Below are 23,232 nucleotides of genomic sequence, written 5' to 3' on the forward strand. Positions count from 1 at the left end.
TTGACCGTGGTATGTTTCTCCGCAGGAATAAAATTTCTAAAATCACGGAGAGGGAAGATAATCATGATGGTAAACACGTTTCCATTCTGCGAGGAGTCGAAGTTGCGGGATAAGGTGATCTGGCGGTGCACGTCAAAGAAGACGAACTGCAAGGCGCGGATCCACATGCTGGGGTCGAGCGTGGTGGCGGTGAAGGGCATGCACAACCATCCGCCGCGCGCGCTCGGCGCGCCCGCCCGCCGTCCCGCGCGCAAGCAGCTGGACGCTCCGCCGCTGCACACGCCCATCGGCGTGAGTCTCGACGCCATGGCCATCATGGACGCCTCGCTCAATGAATAACTCGTTGTTCTAGGTCTAGCTGGAATATTCAGAAGCGTTAAAGTATGATATCAATATCTGTACGTTCGGCTCGTTCTGATCACTAGACGGACGCACTGATATTGGACTCATATTACCCTCTCAACTTAACGTTTCTGAATGCAGACTACTGCCGAATTTAATGCGCTAATAAGATCTCTACGCATCGTAAGACAAGTACCAGTAAGTTGAATTGTCGTATTTGTCGGTTCAGTTAGGTTAGGACAAGGCCTAAGCTTTACAGAAGACATTATTACTAGGTTACTGTTACACTTAGATATTAAAGTTCTTATGAGAGAAGCAATGTAGACAAGTAAACGCTAGTTTATAGTTTAGAATATTGTGATAGAATGGTAAATTTCTTTTGGTTGGTCGTCACCAACGTGCCTTACTTTCATATCATGTATAGATTTAAGGTTATGTTTGACTCTAGTAGTCTGATATCATTCCTCTAGTTGGAGTTGCCTTCTCGATATTGACTTTTAAGTTAGTCGATTTGTCTCGAATGAATCTTCTGAAGATAATATATTATGTTTGCTTGTGTGGTGCGTTTGACCAGAGTGAGCGATATAGTAAGCAGTAAACATGAAAAGCTCAATAATAACTATACAAGAATTAATTTTCTTGATAGTAGAGATGTGTTCGGGATCTTCTTTTTTTGTGGATATTAACTATTTGCTGCTCCTGACTGTAAATATAATAGGTAGTTGCTTTGATTTTGTTTCGAAGTAAAACTTTTAGCTAAAAAAGATACAATAGAATAGGTACGTGACCCTTAACTTCAATAATTATACTTTGCTTTGCTTTATAAACATTAATGTAAAATTTCTTTCCCTTGCACTAGAGGCAAGATGCTTCAAAGACGCTGTACAATTTATATCTCTTGAAAAATATAGATAAGAAACTTCTATCTTTATCACGAAACAAATTTTACTGACTTTAATTATGTACTTATCGTATTGTTAAGAGTTGTATGAAGTAAGCATATTTATTCCATGTTGGTATTAAGTAGATGTATCGTTAAGTAAAAGTGCCTTTATTGTTAACAATGGGTCCATTGTCAATTATAATAATTGATGTACTGAAACATTCCTTTATAAATTTACCTGGGCTTTACAAATTTACATATAAAATATATATATAAATAAAATGAAATTTTGATACCTTTTATATAAATTTAAAAGACATCGTTACATTTATCACGAGTATTACTCCTTATGGTTTAATTAAAGTTAAGTAATGTTTAAATTTAACGACTCGTTTTATTTCTGTAAACTCTACAGATATCGGTGTACAGTTTGATTGAGACCCAAGAGGTCATATTCTGGTTATCTACCAACAGGGAGTGCTTTCATCCCGACCTTATCACTAATCTCCGTTTTTGTTAGCTACTTACAGTTCTACTTATTTATACATTTAGTTAAGAAGCCGAAGTCTTCATTCTGTCTCTCTACGGAAAAAAATGTCAATCGTCCTTACCTATTGATAACATGATAACACACACACACAGAGGTAGAGTCAGTAGTACTTTGTCGCGATTTCTAATTCTTTATTGCAATAGCGCTTTATTGAAGTACTATTTTGTTTGAAAACAGTACATTTAAACTCCAAAGTTTTTGTCACTGAAGAAAAATATAGGTACCGGATAACAATAAATAATAATCGGTCGATTGTCAATTTATCTTACGCCTTACGCCCTTACGGGGTCTTTTTTATTTTTGCTTCTTTCAAGGTTTGATGACACGACAGTGTACTAGTTCTTCTTTGTAATGTTATGATTCCTAGGGCGACGTCGTCATCGTCGGAAGACAGAGAACAATCCAGAAGACAAGCCAGCTGACAACAAACCGAGCGAGCAGACACCAGAGACAGACAACAATGTCCCAGACCTACAGTTCCGCTTCGGCAGAACCTCGCAGCGACAAGATCCCGTCATCTACTCTGGCAAATTCTGCTTCGCCAAAGACAGGGAATTATCCAACGGACGCACTCGATGGAAGTGCACACACTCGTCGGGTTCCTGCCCCGCGAACATATATACTATAGAGAACGATGTTGTCATGCTTTATGATAAACATAACCATGATAGTGATGAGGTTTACGAGGTATGAATTAAGATTTATGTCTGTATTTAATTGTGGTTTTGATTTCTGTGTGTTCTGCTGTAATGACATAACAAACACGAGAACTATGGTTTGCATTTATTAAGTTTTAGAATTTAGTTTTATAACTTTATGTTCAACAGTCAATAATAAATAATAATACCTATTTAATCAGACGGAATTTGAAGCACTGTTAAGAAATGTTTCTTAATTGGTTTGATACCGGTACATAACATTTAGAGTTTAACTCCTAGATTGTCTTAATACTATTATTATTAAGTTAATAGGTTTGGCGTTTGACGCTCATATCATAATGTGCCATTATATAAGTATAAGGGTATGTCCGGCAGTGCTGATGCAATGAATTGAAGAATTAAACCCGTATACGCATACGTGAAACATGCGTTTTATCTTTTAGTTTTGCCCTGCATATTTTCAGAACCCAAACGGCCTAGGTAAAGTAAATTGGCAATGTATAACTTTTAGGTAAAATAACGGCAGCATACATTCCGACCGGGCGCGGCAAGAAACACCTAGTTCTGGAAGGGTTCTCGTTCATCGAGACCCCCCCGACGTACTGGGTGTGCTCGCGGCGCAAGGTGCTCCAGTGCCGCGCCACTGCGCGCACCAACAAGAGGGGGGAGGTCATCCAGTACAACAACGAGCACAATCACGAGAAACCCAAATTCTATCAGAAAACTACTAAAAAGATGATACAGCTGTAGATTAGCGAAGTAGATCTCGTGCATGGCGGCCACATACACTGAGAATGCGTCACTGTCGCGCTACCGCTCATACTAGCAAGAAGAGCAGAATTATTCTGCATAACGAGCATAATCACATAAATTAAAGATTTATGAGAAAAGGTACAAAAATTATGACATAGCTGTTGACAACGTTGTTTTTCAGATTGATTTTTTAAGGAATGTTCTTCTGCTTAGGTAATTTTTCAATAAGATGATTTTATACCCAAAAGTTTTAGGTATTTTTATTTTACCTTGGCCTCAAGATAATAATACTAACTATAAGTATTACGGTGGATTTAATGATAAATAATTGTAAAGTCAGATCTTCCTCCTCCTCCTCCTCCTCATCCTCATTCCTCTACAGTAAAATTATTCCATTACGCAGGAGCATTCAATTGTAGAAGAATAAAGACCTTGTTTTGGTTTTTTTATAACTCTTGGTTGTGGTACTCCAAATAATATATAAAATATCTACTTACATTTATTTTCGGTATCGATTTTAATGTGTATTTACGTTTTCAGAGGCATTTTTCTTACCTTCGCGTGCGGGTAAATCGGTCCTAATCTTCCGGAACAACAAGTTCTGGGTGAACAACCACTACCGGGAGAAGCTGAACTGGGCGTGCCGCGACAAAGACACCAAGGGCTGCCTGTGCAGGGTCCAAACAACCTTGGACGGCCGTTTCGTAAGGATCAAAGGCATGCACAACCATAAGCCAAACTTCACTCCTGAAAATTTTGACTCTCCATCACCTATAGAGAAACCATCCAGCCACCCAGTAGGTGCCTGGCATCAGGCAGTTAAAGTGGAATCATCTAAAGCCGTTTTCTAGCATTGTCTCAAGTATGATGGATTTTGTACGAAACCAAAACAATCCGCTAGTTCGCATTCAACCATTACCGACTTATATTTGTAGGTAAGAAGTTCTGTAAGTGTAAACCCACTCCAACTTTTGTGGCTGTGATAGACGACATTCGTATTACTGTTCTGTTTTCAAGCATACATTCCGTCGTAAGTTTAGATTAACTAGTGTTGTATGGAAGTTATCGTTGAAGTTGAAGCGAACTGTGTGTAATTTGTATTTTATTCGTTTCCAGTATTTTATTGACACTTAATATTTTTGTATTAAGATAGGTTTTTACCATTACCTTTTTTATTCTAATATTACCTTACTTTATTGGTGAATTTGGTGATGAGGTCACAAAAAGACGATAGGAATCTCATTTATGTGTCCACAATTCAGGGCTTTAAAGTATTGTGTCATAATGGTTACGATTTTAAAACAGCAAGTTTTATTTACTTTTGTCATTTAATCGTGTGGCTTAATTTTAAGTTAATTTAATTATTGTTATTTTAAGTTACGTAACAATTAACTCATCTTAATTTAAAAGTAAGTTTTTACAAATATAAAATCACATTTGACTTAAATGTCTGAAGACAGTTAATTACTAGAGATAAAAGAATCTAAAATCGCTATGTTAATGTTAATGAACTTGGCTGTCATATTTCATAGAATTTGGTCTAGAGAGATTTGGTATATTAGTCGAAGGCTAGCTCGTGCTTCGGCTAGAAGCAAAAACAAGAGTACCGCTACACGAGGCAACCTAGCTTGTACAAAAAACGTAAACTAACTAAACATTTAACATACGAAGGTAATTATATGCTGTACTCGTATAACTCAAGACCTTGATATTAGGCGACAGATAATTGATTCGGTGTTCTGCGCTTCGGCGTACTTAATTAAGGACTTTGGCAAATATGTTCTAAATTTTTTAGATAATAATTAAGACACTAATCGATAAGGATTTATTTTCGTAAGATCATGACACTATTTTTGAATAACTTTATTTTTGAAATTGAGGCTTTTATTTTACTTTCTTCATCCCATCCTATTTTTTTTTAATTAATTTATTTAAAGAGTAAAACAAAATAAAAATAATGTACCTACATCTTAAATGAATCATGGTATCACTAAACGTGATTGTGTTACGATGTATGTCATTAAATGAAAGCTGAATTTCCAGTAAGAAAAAACAAAGGTAGCGTAAAAGTGTGATTTCAGTGGAATGGGGCGTATCTCGGCACGGCAACCCGGTGGTGGTGGTGGACGGGCACCGGTTCCGACGCTGCGGGCGCCCGGCCGGCGACCGCGCCACCTGGCTGTGCATCAAGTCGGACACGGGCTGCCGCTGCTACGTCGTCACGCTCTGTGACAGGGTCGTCGCGATGGGCTTCTCGCATATGCACAACGTCAAAAAGAGGAGGGCGAGGCTGCCTAAGATTCCAAAGGCTAGACGGCAATCCCTGTCCCTTGATACATTTTTTGAAGGATTGTTTTCCTAACTTTTTCGTCTACTTCATATAGAGCAGGGTCTTATATTACTGTTGCGTTAATACCTATATTCTTTAATTATTTATGGAAGTGATCATTCGGTGCGTCAAACAGGTTCAAGATAGTACCTATCACCTGTAACAAGAAAAAGCTTACTCATATTTTTTGTCGTTGACTGTATGGAAAGCTTTATTATTCGACTGATGGTTCTTGGTTAATAGAGGGATGTGATATTTACAATTAGTCAAAATTAAACTTATGTAGGTACCTAGTCAGGTAAAAATATCTGGTTAAAGAGTTCCTTGTTCCAAAAGCGAGGCTTGCCAATGGACGGGCACGGTCCTATGCCAAATTTTAAAACTTCATTTCCGGTGTCGACAATGTCGACAAAAAAAAGTTTGTGCAATAAAATCGTTTAGGAAATATACATAAAATATTAAACTTTTCGTTTTATTTTACGTTTACAGATGTAGTGCATAATTATTTTCCATCGTATTTTCACGGAAACTTACGAACGTGTCTTGTTATTTCAGTTAGTCTCGGTACAAAAAGTCCTGACTTTGACTGAACTAATAGGACAAATTCCTACGAACGGTTGAACGTTTCCGAGAAAATACGATGGAAAACAATTATGCACTACATCTGTACAAAGTATGTGCCTGATTAATTACATATGTGTGACAAATTGGGACATTACTGGTTGTCATAATTTTTTCACTCACGTGGAAGTGAGAGAGAAATAGGTTTGGTGAGGATACAGTAGATTTACTATATCCGAGTCACTTTCTACATTATTTACTTTTTTTACTATTAGGGCGGACAATGGGAATGCAGCAATATAAGAAATGATGTTTACTTAGTTTTACACATCTTTAACAAATATCGCGAACGCAATATTTGTACATTTTGTACACAATACATTTTTTTTTCGCTTAAGTCTAAGGATATTTTTTCTTTATTGACTTGTATGAGCTTACTTGAAAGTATTTAATTAAAAGTTAGACTAGTGGAGTATTCGTGATGTTGTGGAATAGAATTCTAGTCTAGAGAATCCTATTTTTATGAAATTATATAGCTAGTACCTATTAAACAGTTTTATTACAGCCTTTCTTTTATTCCCTCTACTCCAGTAGTTATTGCTGTTTGGGATCAGGTTGTTCTTATAGTGCGGGTGTTAACTAGTGAGTGTTCAGTTGCAGGCAACGAAGTGGCCACGCCCACGACGCCGACGCTGGGGCTTCCGTTCCCGTTCCCCTGCTTCCCTGGACAGTTCCGCTACTGCCTGAGCAAGCGTGGCAAGCCGGCCATCGAGGTGGGCGCGCACCGGTTCTGCTTTAACGGACGCGCGGCCAGTGGGAAAGTGTGGTGGCGGTGTTCCCGCAACCCACGCTGCCGCGCCGCTGTGCACACCTTCGGCCTGCGAGTCGTGCAGATGAACAGCGCGCATACCTGCGGCGTCCGCGCCACCCCACTCAGACCTATGTTCTAACCACGAGCTCGCTCTCATATCCAGGCGGATTATTATGGTCGCTTTAATGTTACTTATCGCTGCGGATAAATACGTCCCTTTCGTCGCCGTCGTCTCTTATCGGACCGTGACGATTGTCCTGACAACGGAAATAAACGATGAACTTGTTAATGACCAAATGTTTCGTGCTGGTGACATAACGTTGACGACTCAATTTAGCCAAGACCGTCGGCTTTTAAACAGAATGTTGGTTAGGCACAGATTGATGCTTTAGATGGTAATTCACAGTTTTCACCGTCAGTCAGCGAGTTTTCGGTGAAGATAAATTTGGATGGGTGAAATCTTGCTCTCGTGCCTTAAGCCGGCGGTCGATTACATACTTTACTTACTCTTATTGTAGCTTAGTCACATCACATCATGTATACGAACATTGACATGCGAATTTTAGTTCGCTATTACCGTCTTTGATATTATTCTCCAAAGAGATCAAATGTGTATTACCTATATATTTAATTGAATACATTTAAATAGTTGTAGATATTTTGCGCTGTGTAAAGTATACGAATCTTTTATAGGATAGAAAGGCCGTCGTGAACAAATAACTTGAGACAATTCTAGAGCGGAGAGCTTCCATTGCTAAGGGCAGCTAATATAAATAAAATTAGTACAAAATGTATTCTCTCTTGTCTTATCATTGACAGTATTTAAAGAACTTCAATTTGATAACTAAACAAACATATTGTCTGAAACTTGGTGTAACAGTAATGGATCGCGCTCTCGAGTCTCAGTTCTGATCTTCCGCACACAACGGCCCTATTAGTTGTAGTTTATTGTACAAAGTGATAGTTCTCTTATGATATATTATCCTAAGTATTTTTATACATTATTTTTTTTAACGATTTTATTCGTATATTGCGAAGTAAATAAAAGGTTGCCGGAGCGTGCCGGCCGTCGGCAGCTCACACGGGTTGGGTTCGATTGCAGTCAGGGGTTGGAGCTGTGCTTGTCAAAGAGTTGATTATGGATCATACGTTGTCATAGGTACACGAGTAGGACTGCCTAACGACTTGTTAAAGTAGGAATCTGCATTTATTAAACTTGACTTATAATAATACTCATTGTATATGTTCTAGTTGTAAGTTTTTTTAGTGAGATTTATTATTCGTAGTTATTTTTTTGAGCATTTTATATTTTTTAAAGTGAATAGGTACTTATTATACAGATTTTTTTATTTTTGATTTATGCCTCGAACGTACTTTAGGTACGAGTATTTTACATTATCGGCAGGTTAACCGGATTATGACAGTTTACCAAGTTTAACATAATATTTTACACTGATTTTATTTTCTATTTAAGTGATAAAGATGTATACGATTACTTGTAACCTATGAAGTATTATATTGGAAGTATTATTTTGTGTATTGTGATAAGATATTATTTTATGGTTTAGTCCAGAAAGTACTATGAATAACGGTAGCTCTAAGCGTCAGTCATGGATCGGATTAGTCTTACTGTGGAAAGAGTTGGGTAGCCTATGTGGACACAAGTTATGTAGTGAGAAACATTTGCAAAATGGGGTTATAGGTTTCCCAACTGTTTTTGTGGGCAGACCTGAATTGTTTATGCTGTGTAGTGTACTGGTAGCTGGAGACTTGTGTATAGGTACAAAGAAGTGATTATATTGCGCTGATGTAACTATTTTGTGTTTCATTTATTCTTGCTATTAATCTGTTTTTCTCTTTATCATGTTTATAGCCTAGGTTTCATTGCAATTTGTATAAAATGAACAATTTGCCATGGGACAGAATAAACTGTGCACCTAGAACCAAAGAAGATAACAGTGTGAATTAAAATGATATTAAGAAGAGTGAAGATACAGATATGATACAGATATACTCATATTGCTCAAATGTCTCGAACGGATAAGTTCAGTAAAATATTTTGAAACAAGAGACTGTACATAAGAAATAGTTATTCGATTTCGGATTCAATCAATAACTCTTTTGTTTTCCAATCTAGAAGTTCAGCCATCTAGATTTTGTGAAAAGGATGTCATAATTTTCTAGGAAGGTTATCAGTACCATTGTCAAGGAATTTCAGGAATAGCGATAGTGCTCAAACTTACTGAGGTACATTCTTTCACGTACATAAATATGAAAAATTAATATTGTCGTAATTAAAGAGTAGTTAACACCCGCAGAGTTTTTTTTGCATGTGGTGACCTAAATTATATTAAATGTAGGTATATAGTTGAATTTAGAGGCGAGTGGTATTTGTCAACGTTATTTAAACTGTGGTACGTTGGCCCAGGTTGGTTCTACATCCGCTCAGCGCGAGGCGGGCTGCACCTGGTCGCTGAGGGTCATATATTCTACGAAGATGGCGGTTCTCACCCACGCAGGGTAACCTGGCGCTGTGCCCGTTCCTACCAGAAAGCGGAACGCTGTCAGGTGGCGCTGTGCCTGAGGGATGGAAGACTAGTCTACTTCAGGGGCTCGCATAATCATCCGCCCACGTATAACCCTTCGAAGCACGAGTCTCGAAAGTTCGAAGTGGATCCGATGGGCAAGTACAAGATAGTGGCGCACGCGCCGCGGCCGGCTGTGGTGACGGTGCCGGCGCCGCTAGTGCCGCCGCCGCCGGCCGCGATGCTGCTCTAGGCCTGGCGCGACCTCCTGGTGCGCGGTCTTCTTGATTCCCGGCAGTGACCGCACACTTGGAGCGTCGCACACTTAAAACTGGTCCAAACTAGGTTTGAAGGTTACAGTGACGCCCTAATTCGTGATGCCTTGCAGTTTAATAAGAAATTCTCTGATGACGTATTGTAATGACATCGTGACTAAACTTTATTATTTGGGTCCTATCAATCCAACATCATTTTTTCACGATTTGCCTGATGTATAATGCTCATTTATCAAACTGCATGGTATCAACGGATACGGGGAAGTTTTGACAGTATATAAAAAGTAATAATAACCCATTTTGATTGGACTCTACATACACGTAAATAAACACTGGTTAACGTAAATGCATTGTATAATGTAGATTGTTGCGTTTGTACGTATACGTTTAGACTGATACTTTATATTGTTAATTATGCCAAAGGTCATGATTTTCTTTTGTTGTTAGTTTTAAGTCATTCTTAATTAGTATGCTTACCTATATTTGGAAGTATCTTGAAACCACATTTAATTAATATCTTCCAAACAATAGGTTTTAGGAGGGGGATAAACTACTATTATATTTATTTATTTTCGTAGGTCTAGGTCGGTTAGGCAGATGTTTGAGAATTGCCAGTTAAGGTTCCGTCACACAGGCGCGTTTTCCGGGCGGGACGTGAGCGTTTTATATGTAAAACGCTCACGTCCCGCCCGGAAAACGCGCCTGTGTGACGAAGCCTTTAATGGCTGTATATGAATGTCGAGCGCTAGTGTAACTAGTTAGGGTTCATCGAAGCCTTAAAGTCTCAAGCCGCACTATAGAAGGCTTCTCTTTACCTTCACGATTTGAGTCTTTGAGACTCAGTCGAGCTCTAACTCACAAGACTATCGAGCGCAGTTAGTAGCGATATGAAATGAAGCTTTGGAAGTGGACGTCGGGAAGAGATCCCTCGTAACGCTTTAAGGTCGCCTTGTACCAATGCCTTAGCGGCTAAATTATATAAGACGCGACAATGACTATAATAATTATACTCATTGATATCGTCGATGTGCAATATTCTCTTAACGGTTTAGAAATTATGTATACAAAGTGTATAGCTTTAAGTCTAGCGTAGCCGTCTTGTTGAAGCTTTTTATAAAATTCTATTTATTGACCGCGGCGTAGAGTGCGGGTTGACTGATCCACGATGTTACGGAAAACTCCAATATTTATGACGAGTGTGTAGCGTTTCATGTTGCATCATTGCACACACTTCTGTATATTTTTGGTGTTAGGGTTGAAACTCGGCTGAGACGTATTTTATTTTGCGATATCAGGCTAATATACTATATTTGCGATATTAGGCTCTATATATTTAATATTAATCCATATTTGTTGTCGTTCTTATTATTAAATACTTATGGTTTAAAAACAATTTTGATCATAATACCTATTGTTTATAGGAAGGGATCGGCCTGTTGCCGAGTGTAATTTATGGCCGAGAGTATACGAGACAGTTAAATACATTAAATACATACTACCTACGAACCAAACAAGTTGTCCCTTGTCATAATATTTAGCCTTGTTTATCATATGTTCATGATGTAAGGTATTTCGAGTGACCATTTAGTCAAATTTTCCTAATTTTGTGACAAATATTATATCATATATTAAATATTACATATATGAAACGCTACTCACCGATTTATAACACGTATTTAGATGTAGTGTAGTGTAGGTACCGTAGGTGAAACTACAGACATGTATCAGCTTATGATTATTAATAATGAGCGATAGTTTTTATATTAGAGTCTTATGAATACCTATTTAATAGTGTAATAATACAGAGTACGGTTTGCGTAGCGCGAGAGGCAGCTTCAGGGTTCAGTCACAAAAGTACAACATCCGATTTCAACATTATGTTCTTAACTCTGGGCTCGACCTGTTTTGTCTTGTTGGGAATATATGTACCTATGTTATCTTGTATGGGGCAAATTTTCTTACAGAATTTCATAAGACAATACATATGTCGATAATATTTTTTGGAAACAAAAATAGCAGACATATTAAATACATTCAAACGGGTCACTAACGTATTTTAAGTTGAAAATTGCTCGACATGTTTCATTCCGTTTTAATATTTTCAATATGTCTGTGTCTCACGGAAGTTTTGTTATTAAAAAATAGCAGCTTCTTCTGCAAAAATAACGACGCTATGGATGGACTCAAAAATATCTCGACACTGACTCTACATCAACTTACTTGGTGTTTAGGTGTTTTTGAACGCGTTAGTAGCGCTGTGTTTCAGTTACTTGTGTACTACTGAGCATACATTTGCGCGAATCATAAAAGAGTGTTCATTGACTATAGCCGCAGTGCAATACATTTTTTTTTCAATTTAGTTATTAAGTTAAAATGTATTAATAATATAGAAACAAGTCTATCTTATTTACCAAAGCCAATACTTATACATTTACGATATTATTTATCTCGATCTGAGTCATTTGTGAATCTAGTTTCCTTAGCAGTATTTTTTATTTGATAAACATGTTTATCCAGTGCCTGTTTTTTTATTAACATGCCTACACCTACTGATAAGTGGTTTTCAATTTAGTTGAGAGTATACGTAAACACGTCAGTTGGGTATCAATCTGTTTGGCTAGGGAAATATTTTGATATTATGAAATACCATAGACATATTGCCTATTTAGCTCTGTTCTGTTATTTATTTAAGGTGAATGATTAATTAAGGCGAAGTATCAGTTTCAACCTACCTGAGATCAAGGTCAGCTCGATACCTACCAAATAAAGCCCTTCGGAATGTAACATCGACAGATTTGACGCATTCTAATGATGATGCGTGAAGGAGGTCGATCGCTCACCTTCTATTGCGGTACGTTTAAAACTTTTTTTTGGATAGACTGGGCAAAAAAAACAACCGGGCAAGTGCGAGTCGGACTCGCACACGAAGGGTTCCGTACCATTATCTATAAAAACGGTCACCCATCCAAGTACTGACCCTGCCCGACGTTGCTTAACTTCGGTCAAAAATCACGTTTGGAATTCTCCTACGTTTCCATTTGGACTTTAGAGACATGCTTGGAAAATCTAGTAAAAAACTATTATCTGGTACCATCGTGCACAATGTTTTTGCACTATTTGAAGATGTCTTCCGTGGAAACGTAGCACTACCATGAAAATATAAACTTGAAATTTGACTCTTATACTTTCCTACAGATCTCTCATTGGAGTAAGGTGACGTATGTTGTTTTTGTTTATCTTAATATATGTGTTTTAAGAATGTGGTATGTTATCAGCGCTGAGCGAGGGTCCGCTACTCAAGATGGCGGGGTACTGGTACCGCCTGGATGCGTGCTACGGAGGCAAGCGACGGTGGACGTGCGCGCGCGGCTGCGCGGCAAGACTGCACACGGCTGGGAAACGACTCGTGTTCTCGGATCTGAGGCATCGCTGTAAGATCAACCACACGATCTGATCCACCGTAGGGTTTAATATAGCCGGGTACTGGTACTTGTACTGTTTTGAGATGTTTCCTACAAAGGCGTGGCGCGCTGCTGGTACCTAAACTGCTGATTTTCTGGGTTTTCCTGACTGGAGTCGTCGTTGCAAGACTGGGCATGGGCACACAAGTCTATTCACCTTTTTCATCGGATGAGTAAATTCCCAACATACCTACATAATTATACATTGAACACGTCTGTTTAATTTTGGAGCAACATGACTTTGTGAAAATGTTGTCTTCTAATCCTTCTCATCGGACAATTTGATTTAGCTAGGCGATTAAAGAAATGTTGTAGCGAATAAGCACTGGTCGAGTCGGCGGTAGTCTTTAAAACAGTGCATGATATGTTATTAAACTTTGTGTGAGGGTGTCACAAAACTTACCTTGGGGCATATTTTAAGAGCCCATCAACGTGTACACTAGCGCCACAGCTAAATAATCGTGATTATTTCAATTTAACAAATGATATTGAAAAAAGGGAGCCGCTACGTACTGTATTGTATATTTAAGTACCTTTTGAATACATCAAACTAGTTTTTAGAAGCGGCCCCCTTTTTTCAATATCTTTCGTTAAATTTAAATAATTACGATTATTTAGCTGTGGCATGGGCTCTTAATAAAAGTGCTGTGTCTATGTTTTGACAAATGAGGAAGAACATAGTATTTTATCGTATAAGTATAAGACACGTGTAATGTATGCCATTATCCTTTTACTGCATGATATATATAATGTTTAAATTTGTACTTGAATAGCTGTCAATAGAGTAGAATAAAATTTATAACGGCCATATATGGAACAACATGCGGTAAAGGTGAAAATGTGTAGATTATCATTTATTGAGATTAGTGAATTATATTCCTTCATAGTTTTAATTACAAGCAGGACTTGATGCATGTTTTACTTAATCCTAAAATATAGCTTTTAGAACATATGAACGTGACTGATAGTGTAAACATAATAAATAACACAATAAAAATAAACATAATAAATATTAACCTCATTAAGCCTAAATGAAAATGTTCTCTATTAGATTGTAAGCCGTCTCTTCTCGGAAATGATTATTTTACGTTCCCGGCCTCGGCAGTAGGTAGGCGCTGTGCTCAGATAAGATAAGGAAAATCAATTGATTTTATACGGATCTTCTTGTTGGTATTTCATACATATTTGTAAATAGTTTGTTTAAGCTTTTAGAAACATTAGGTACGTTTTATAGACGTTTGAAGTGGAAATGCCACATTTATATTTTATACTTGTGTACCTAAATGGATCAATCAGACAATTGTTTTTAATTTGTAAGTATTTCGTTACATCTGAATACTCAACATAAAATCACTGATTGTTCTTTCATTAACCTCTACCTACCTAAATTTAGAAAAGGTAAAATTTTGAACATATTTCACAATCTATTCTGAACTTTTGTAGCGCAACTAAGAGTTCCAAATAAAAAAAACAAACAATTGCTTCTGGCTCAGTTGTTTAATAATTTGTATTAACGGTTGGGGTTTTCCAGTGCGCGTGATATACAACGAGACGGGGTACCCAAAGCTGATGCTGGACGGGTACCTGTATCGGCCGCACAACGCGTACCGCAACCAGCCCAAGGTGCTGTGGTATTGCGCGGCGCGGGGCCGCTTCCAGTGCACGGCGACGCTGAGGACCTTCCATCGCGAGGTTGGTATTGTCTAATACTACAGCAGTAGACTCTGGTCACCCTAACTTTGACTTTAGCGTAACGATGCATATAAGTATGTCCAATAGGAGTGCCATACTTGACAGGAAAATTTAGCGTGGTCCGACTCTAGTTATTCGCCCATTACATTATGGGCCATAGAGCGCGAGGTCACTAGACAGGTGTAATTTTATTTTTTAACGCTTCGCCGCGAGTATGTACTACCTACTGAGTTACATCCTACACCATGTTATACTATCCTCCTGAGATTGTGAATTTTGTACAAAAAACTGTACGAGGGTTGTACAGTTTTTTTGTACATAATTCACAATCTATTTTGAACTTTTATTGTGTTATTAGAAGTTCTAAATACAGACAACAGTGTGATGTCATAACATCACATCATAATGTATAACGTTAAATAAAGTTCGTCTTCATCTATGTGCAGGTGGTGGCCGTAGGGGGTGCGCACAACCACGCCGCCTGACCGCCGCGAGCGCGGGCGCCCGCCGCCTCGCGCCAGGTGTCCATGCGCCATCTTCATGAGCTGTTCAGATTGTACGGCGAGCGGCTCGCTGCGCCCGCCACTGGCTCCAGTACTTCGTAGCTCATACATTCCATAGCCGTTTCAGTCGTGTTAGGCCGTAGAGACATACTCGATAACGCGACCAACGGTCCGGCTAATGCCTCGGCCACGAAACGCACTCTTCCGGCGTCAGCGTCGGGCGTGTACGCTCGAAGCATTGTGTTTCGGGGCCCTCAGGTAAGTCTAGTCTATCAAGAAATGGTAAGCTCTTAACGGTTCGCTTGACGTTCTTCCATAATCGAGCTGCCTTGTAAGTGAATAAGATAGAGATGGTCGTCGAGTATGTCTCTATACCTGGCGATGTAAAAAGAAATTTCTGCGAAATTGGCGTCCTAATAGTGGTTCCTAGTCAAATCCATATCCTATAAAATCAGGGTACGGTTGTATTTAAATGTCACAAGTTTTATTACAATATGAGATATTCTCAAAGAATATCCTCATTCTATTTTTCCTAAATTACAGTTGTAATTATAACATGTCTCTCAAATTGGTATACTTTACGCAGTGTCGTCCCTAAAACCAACGAGAAAAGGACTAGATACCGCCGTAATTTTATATATAGTCGGACTATCGATACCTACGTACTTTAGATCACTTGACAGTTCCTATCAATATTTCATGTCGAGTGTTGTTCTACCGCAAGGATAAATTATGTGCCACAAATAATAAAACGATATTAACTTTTTACTGCGTATACAATAGATACCTATTAGTAATTTAATACCATGGTCTCGTTTTATCTTGTATCAAAATAAAACCATTTATTATATTTATATTGTAATAATCGTATGATTGGCCTATCAGATTTAAATTGTCTATTACCTACTAGTATAATGTATATTTTGTTATTTTTGATTGTCTTCATTATTTGTTTTGTTACCATACCGTTTTAGATGGAAACCTATTTATTACTAGATGAATATTTAAAAAGATCCGATACTGGATGGACATGGTTTTACTTATACTCCTTTACTACCTTTTAGGCACACGCTTTATATCTATATTAGATGCTAATTTTAATTTAATAAACTTGCGTTCACCTTTCATTCGTATAGTCAACTAAATAATGACTTGTATAGTAATGTAGAGTCAGTAATTTAAAATTCATTAGCCCTTACACGCCCACATGCCAGGTTCCCACAGCCATCTGTAGCCGAACCCGAAAGGTTATTGACTGCTCAGATCAGGTTTTAGGCACCCGGCATGGTCACTAAAACCGTGACCAATTTATAAAATGGACTGATACGGTCGCTTGATACAGCCCCGGCGATATACGTGCCTTCGAGGACGGGGAAGAATCTGCTGCTGCACGACGGGTACACGTTCTACCTGAAGAATTTACAAGCTCACGGGAGGAAGCAGTGGTACTGCTCGTCGCGGGACATGGCGGGATGCCGCGCGGACGTGATCACGGCGCCTGCGATGGGCCGGGAGGGCGACGTGTTGTTCTTGGTGCGGGGCCGGCACATACACCGCCCGCCAAACTACTACTTCACGCCGGACGGCAAGTACGTGCGTCGGAAGGACGTGTACCACCGGTACAGGTAGCCCGGACTAGCAGGGAATTAGATCCTTTATAAAACAGGCCTAGGACTTTTTGTAGTGCAAAGGCTTGTTTTATAAGCTGAAGGCTTTGGATAATTTGGTATATTTAATATGCCATTGGATGGGTACATTGATAGAAGTTCTCAACGTTGATTGCTAGGTAGCTGAAACTGTATTTTCATTTGTGATATTTTTATTTTATATTTTTTTTACGTTTACCACAAATCGATTTTTTGGACGGTTTTTTTTTATTAGCTAAGTAGATTAAGGACAACTAAATTTGATTTTTTGTTTGTATTTTATATTACTTTTTTTTATATACATCATTACGAGATTTTTATTGTTTTTTTTTCTACCAAGCAGCTTCTCACATTGTGATGAAAAATATTGTTGAAGTTTTCATAAAATTATAAATCATATCGAAGTTCCTATAAAAATAAAAGGTTTGAAAGAGAAAAGTGTTAGGATATTATACTTAATTAATTCATACGTAGGTACTTAACGTTTTATATTAATAATTAAATTATAATTTAGAGGCAGATTCGAGACGAAACTGCTAAGTTTTTTATTAAATGACATGACCTGTATTTTTATACGAGTTCGAAAATGTTAAGTTAAACAATGTATTATTTTATGTTACTTCGCTCATGTGACAAGTTTCAATTACAAAAATATTATCATTAAAATCTAGTTGAAAGCGTTTCAGTAACCCCTAAATTATAATAGCAACAGAAGCCGATTCGCCGTGGGAGCCACGCGGAGGCGAGCGCCGAGCGCGGCCTACACAGCCCCAGAAACATAATATAGATCTGTTTAGGCACAGTTTTCCTGATACTGCGTTGCAATACCGTATCCGGGAGCGACATGATTTGCGCAGTTGTGTCGGATCAATACGACCTATAAAGTTATGAAAGAAGAAACTTCGGCAGGGCACGGGATGTGGGCGTGCCAGCCTTTCGGGTGCAGCCTAGTTACGTTGAATGCCCTAATTTTGATATTTAGGTTGCCGGTTGTTACGTCCCCCCTCCCTCCGCGCCGCACGTGCGCGTTGTTTACTTGTTTAGCTGCTAAGCTAAGATCATTGGCATTCTGTAGTTTGCGTATTTACCGGTATCTTACACGCGTATCGACTTATGTAGGTAGGTATCTACACTAGTTAACTAGATGCTGGTTTTTTATGTTTAATGACGGAACTCGATGTGAATGCCCGATGTTTCGGTAGGTATACTAGCTCGAATGACGTGGCCTACAGAAAACTATTAGTTGTGCCTACACAAAAAAAGTAGGTAGTTATGGTAATCGCTGATTAATTTATGATACGTACAGGGCTCTATAGGCCGGGTTTTTATTTAAAATATGAATGTGTTTTCCAATTTGTAAGGTTTAAATGTTTAGTTAGAAACATCCTAGGAACAAGCACTACCTATTATAAAAAAATCATTGAATTATCAATGTTAAAAAACAGCTCTTGTGGTGTAAGGTTTATTTTTATAGAAGCAACGCGTGTCCCAACATCTAAAACCATTTTGATACTACGTAGTGCGTACGATATTGTGTAAATACAGGCGTGCTCAAACGGTGAATGAATGACAGTAGCCAACGCCAACATACTCGGAGCCCTGTTCGCACGGCGCGCAGTAGAGTTGCCAGGCCGTTAACGCCCCGTTGCTGACGCTCCTGGGCCACGTGAGCGAGTAAACAGCTATTTTTACAACACATTTCTCCCCGACAGTAACCTCTTCCCTAGTATAATTTGACCTTTAGATCTGTAATATCTGCGTAATCGTCGATCACGCATATACTGGTTTGCGTATAACGTAGTGATACGTGAGATAAGTGAATATCAACCCTGCTAGGAACTGAACGCTTGCCTAACGCCTTTGCTTTGACGAACCAGCGTAAGGGTGATATCAGATTACTCGCGGTTATTACAGACCTAGAGTTCAAGTTATACCAGGGCCTAATATAACAGTCGAGAAAAAACTTCTTTGAATTCGGTAGCAGGGCTTTAGGACTAGGGTGTAGGTGTAGGGTGCGTAGCGTACTGCGTAGAAGATGCGTAGGGCGTAGGGAGGAGGGTGTAGGTACTATATAAATTATGTAAGTCTATTTTACGTTAGGGCTACATTTAGCGTTACCTACATATATCAAACTGTGTTGCTACAAATTGAATATGATGACTAGGTAGGTCGTATGTATATTGTTGTAGTTTTCTTATTTATTTGTCTTGTTTGGCATCATTTGCATACACGTGGTAGAGTTCCAGTTTTAATTTGCATTTTTAGCCTACTATTTTTTGTAAAGGTTTTTTAGGCACAGAACACGTTATTGATTAGCTAACGGTGACTAGAAACGTGCTTAAAGAAAAAGCTCTCTATTAGGCACCTAGATTCAAGTGGTTTCGCTCTGGTGCAGAGCTCATAGATTATAGAATTGTATAGGTATAAAAGATAGAGCTACATTGTTCGTTTTCTATTAAAACGTAGAATATTTTTAAACTTTAAAACACGAAAGAGGTATTTAAGCCGATGTCTATGTCCAATAGGTACACGTAATGTAGGTATTGCATTTGCCAGTGAGTCAAAGTGCGCACAGTCGACGTCAAAGATATGTATACATTTCATAATTACTTTGACATTATTACATATTATATTAATCCTGTTTAAACAAAAAAACGAGACTGTGAAAGACGATTTTCGTTCGACAACGAACGCCGACAATATTATTACATAGGTATTCGTATTATACTATGGGATAATCGGTTACATATATTAAAAAAAAACTGAAAAGAACATATTGTTGTATTGTTTCAGTTAATCCCCGTAATGTGACGCTAAAGAAAAACCATACGTTGGAAAAAAAAGGTGATAAGCGAAGGAAATGTGTAGGATGCTACGTAAATCTGCGTATCACTCTGTGCAGTCGGGAAGCCAATACAAAAGTCAAAAAAATTAAATCTTACTGCCGTGATTGTAATAAGCCCCTGTGTATTAAATGTTTCTATGATACTCATATGTAACTGAACGATAACATTGCCTTTTTATTAGGAACATCAATAGCAGTGGCTACATATGTACCTTGAATTCAGTGCTTTAAGAGGTCTAAATGCCTTCCAATTATTTTCTGCCATTTGGTCATATTATGACATCCCATCAGGCATTACTATTCTATAAGTTTTTAGTAACGTGACGAATTGACAACATTATTTAATTTAAACCTAGTCCCACGTAAGAACAAGAAACATAAAAAATGTCCAAAAAGTGTTTACAAGTATGTCAGCTGTATCGGTCGGTCATCCAATGGTCATCCATATCCATATTTGTCAAACCGACACTCCGCTACAGCTGTAAACTCCATTCAAAATACGCGCTAGGTTTCGAGAAAGATACGGCATCAAAAGCTTCATGTAATTACAAGAGCCGCGAGCCTAAGGTTTAGGTTATGTTGACGCTGTGGTGGTACCACCCTACGCGTGCGCGAGTGCCGCGAGTGGTGATGGGGCCCCAAATCGATAACGACCCAGAATCCCCAGCCCGTCTCCACTCGTCCCACGCGGGAGGGCCGTCTCGCGACTATAAAATATAACATCCCAATGCAATAATAAAGTCCTTTTTACGTTACTCTTGTTGTAATGTCTCCCCGCGAAAGTTTCTGAATGCGAAAATATGGCACTACATGTGTTCAGGAAGGAAGCGCTTGCTACCTACGTCACGTAGACACGGTTTTATTTTGATGCGTTTTCCTGTTACAAATTTTATTTAAATGTAATAACATGTTCTGTAGCTATGGCGGCTTTATTTATGTTAAAACTTGTTATTGTTATTTTTTGCTGCTGTTTCGACTTCAATTAACGATGAAACTTAAGATTTTTTTTTGTATTTTTGTAAGGTTTTGTTTTTGATACGCTTAAATAGCTATGAGTGGGATTTATTGCTCAACTAATAATCCCTCTGAAGAACGAACCTATCTATACCTACTCAATAAGGTATTGTATTCTAATTATAATTCGCTCATGCTGTTTGAATTTATTGGTTATTGACTGAACTTTCCCGCAATAGTTATCGGCTGAAGAGATCTTCAAATAAACCTTAACTACCTAATGCTTTAGCAAAGAGAATTCGAAATCCTCGCCTCTGAAAGCCATCGCTCGAAAATATGGCACCATACCTTTGGCTTATCCTCGAGTAGATGGCGATACTTTTTGACATTTAACAAATTTAACACATGCCAGTGAAAAAATAAGGATCTAAGTCAAATGGCTTTCTAAAAGTTTTAATCATTTGTGTTGGGAGATTGCAGTAAACGTAGTGACTACATAATTTACTTCGACAATATTCCTCTAGTCTAAATTCTCCTTGGTTTTAGTAACGAGTCGTAAAAATCGCCGATGTGAAATCCGTCTGAAATTGCGACAAGTTCTGTAATACTTATTGTTTTTGAATTTACTTGATGATTTAATAAACATTTTATAATTGATTAAGGACTTGTTTTATTTTTATACGTTTCTTATTAAGTTGTCTTATAAAGCATACCTATGGTGTCGAGAATAATATAAGTCATCAAATATTTTACTAAGAAGCGAACGTTTTGCAGCCAATACAAGCTCGGCCCCAACCCAAGAGGAACCCGTACCTGAGGGGATCGTGACTGTCATCCCAGACGACGTAGTGAACTGCCTTCTGACGGCTACGGACCAGAAACCACGCAAGATGACCCGCGCCGAGCAACAACGACGCTACATGCAGAAAATCAGGGAAGACCCCGCGAAAGAGGCCGAATTGAGACGTAAAAACAAAGAAAGATACCACAGGACCAAGAAACTCGTAAAGGACATGAGCCCCGTCGAACTCAGGCAGCAGAGAAACAGGTGGAAAGCTAAGGCGAAACGGGCCTATGAGAGACTACAAAAACGTCGGACCTTGTGACTGCGATTCCCAAACTTTGTCCCAGTTAGGTTAGACTCGGACTCTACTGACAGTCAGGGGTTAACTGTTGACCCAGAGCTAGTTAATTCCATACTAAACACTAGTTACCAATCCGCGCCAGGTCGACTCGAAAATTAATTATTATCCAAGCATAATATTTCCAACTGTAGGTACAACTTGATAACCACTGATTGCTCAAAGTTTAAGTTACACTTAATGTTGCTATGACTATTCTGAGTACAATTAAATGTTGCTTTAGTATTTCATGGCCGTAGTAGAGTTATACTTTTTAAACTTAAATGTATTAGTTATTTTACTAGGTACTATTAAATATTGTTTGTAAGTAATGGGACAAAGTTATATGGGCATCGGATATGATGGATGGATGGATAGGATATGATTTTTATTATTGGGCAATTAAATATTTTTCTTATTTTTCTTGTATTAGAGAATCGCGCACAGTGCTGAAATAGAACCGAGAAAATACCAACTTTGGAAACCGAGTCGTTATTCGTACGGAACCCATTATTAAACACTTTTAGCAACTAATATTATTTGCGCTTATCATGGAAACCCAAATGAAAATAAGATTTGACAGTTCGTGAATAAATAGCATTAGTCTAAGAGAAGGTTCGAGAAATGGGCCCCTAGAACAGGCTTCCATCTCTGAGTAAAATAGCGTTTAGCATTGGATCATTTGTGTCACGCAACAAATGGCATTGTTATCGTTCGTGTCGGTCCCGCTGTGAAACAAGTGTTTTGGCCGGGTATTTTACGAGTGAGGCTTGGGTCGTTCTTATAATATTATACAGGATGTTAATTCAGTTACGGAAATCGGAAACCAAAAGAGACTAATCGGTTCATAATAAAAATGTTGTACATGTTTTGGAGATAAACTACATACATGTATACATTTAAGGATTTTCTATATCTTCACGTCCATCCGGAAATCAAACATACTTAGTAAATTCTGTAACGTAGACTACTGAAACTATAAGATACAAACATTATAATGAATGCATGTATAATTAATAAAAATTGCCTAACTATCTCATTTTGTTCACCAAAACAAAGGTTTTAATGTAGGTGTTACCCCCCATAACCGACCTACAGCCGTATTCGAACGATGAGATACGTCAAATACTAGATATTGAAACGATATGGATTGGATATGTCAGTGTCAAACAAGTGTCAGAATTGACGTTTCTTCAAACAAAAACGTCACTTTTGACACTTGTTTGAAACTGACATATCGTTTCAATATCTAGTATTTGACGTATCTCATTGTTCGAATACGGCTGCTAGTGGCGTCTAAAAACAAATATCTCTTCACTGTA

The 23,232-nt window shown here is 38.2% G+C and overlaps 3 protein-coding genes across 47 annotated transcripts in view; 2 read left to right on the top strand and 1 right to left on the bottom strand.

The window, feature by feature from the left end:
- The window catches only part of LOC134806074 (AN1-type zinc finger protein 6), a 254,528-nt gene that overhangs the window by 169,776 nt on the left and 61,520 nt on the right, over positions 1-23,232 (bottom strand). The window lies entirely within an intron of this gene.
- Positions 1-23,232, top strand: part of LOC134806060 (protein tramtrack, beta isoform) — a 552,198-nt gene that overhangs the window by 31,213 nt on the left and 497,753 nt on the right. Inside the window, exon 5 of one of the 45 annotated variants that reach the window (XM_063779282.1) lies at positions 21,564-22,029. The exons of 37 other annotated variants lie outside the window; for them this stretch is intronic. In XM_063779282.1, the coding sequence (XP_063635352.1) occupies positions 21,564-21,895 (332 nt within the window). In that variant the 3' untranslated portion in view covers positions 21,896-22,029. Of the gene's footprint in view, positions 1-25; positions 1,497-2,142; positions 2,484-3,727; positions 5,063-5,268; positions 5,565-6,731; positions 8,703-9,316; positions 9,682-16,686; positions 17,657-21,563; positions 22,030-23,232 lie in introns of those variants that run through there. 7 more of the 45 variants (XM_063779295.1, XM_063779280.1, XM_063779291.1 and 4 more) reach the window with 7 other exon arrangements.
- Positions 12,018-16,369, top strand: LOC134806078 (uncharacterized). The gene is made up of 4 exons (XM_063779347.1): positions 12,018-12,539; positions 12,964-13,119; positions 14,681-14,841; positions 15,288-16,369. Exons 1-4 carry the CDS (start codon positions 12,497-12,499, stop codon positions 15,324-15,326), a joined length of 399 nt encoding a protein of 132 aa, XP_063635417.1. The 5' UTR covers positions 12,018-12,496; the 3' UTR covers positions 15,327-16,369.

This window comes from Cydia splendana, chromosome 2, assembly GCF_910591565.1.
Source record: "Cydia splendana chromosome 2, ilCydSple1.2, whole genome shotgun sequence".
In the NCBI taxonomy this organism is placed as follows: domain Eukaryota; kingdom Metazoa; phylum Arthropoda; class Insecta; order Lepidoptera; family Tortricidae; genus Cydia; species Cydia splendana.

What these genes read in the sequence shown, in the direction of transcription:
- LOC134806078 (XM_063779347.1), top strand. Translation starts at nt 12,497, where the DNA reads ATGATGATGCGTGAAGGAGGTCGATCGCTCACCTTCTATTGCG. An exon ending in CTCGGATCTGAGGCATCGCT is followed by an intron (nt 13,120 to 14,680) that starts GTAAGATCAACC and finishes GGGGTTTTCCAG; the next exon opens with TGCGCGTGATATACAACGAG. An exon ending in TGAGGACCTTCCATCGCGAG is followed by an intron (nt 14,842 to 15,287) that starts GTTGGTATTGTC and finishes ATCTATGTGCAG; the next exon opens with GTGGTGGCCGTAGGGGGTGC.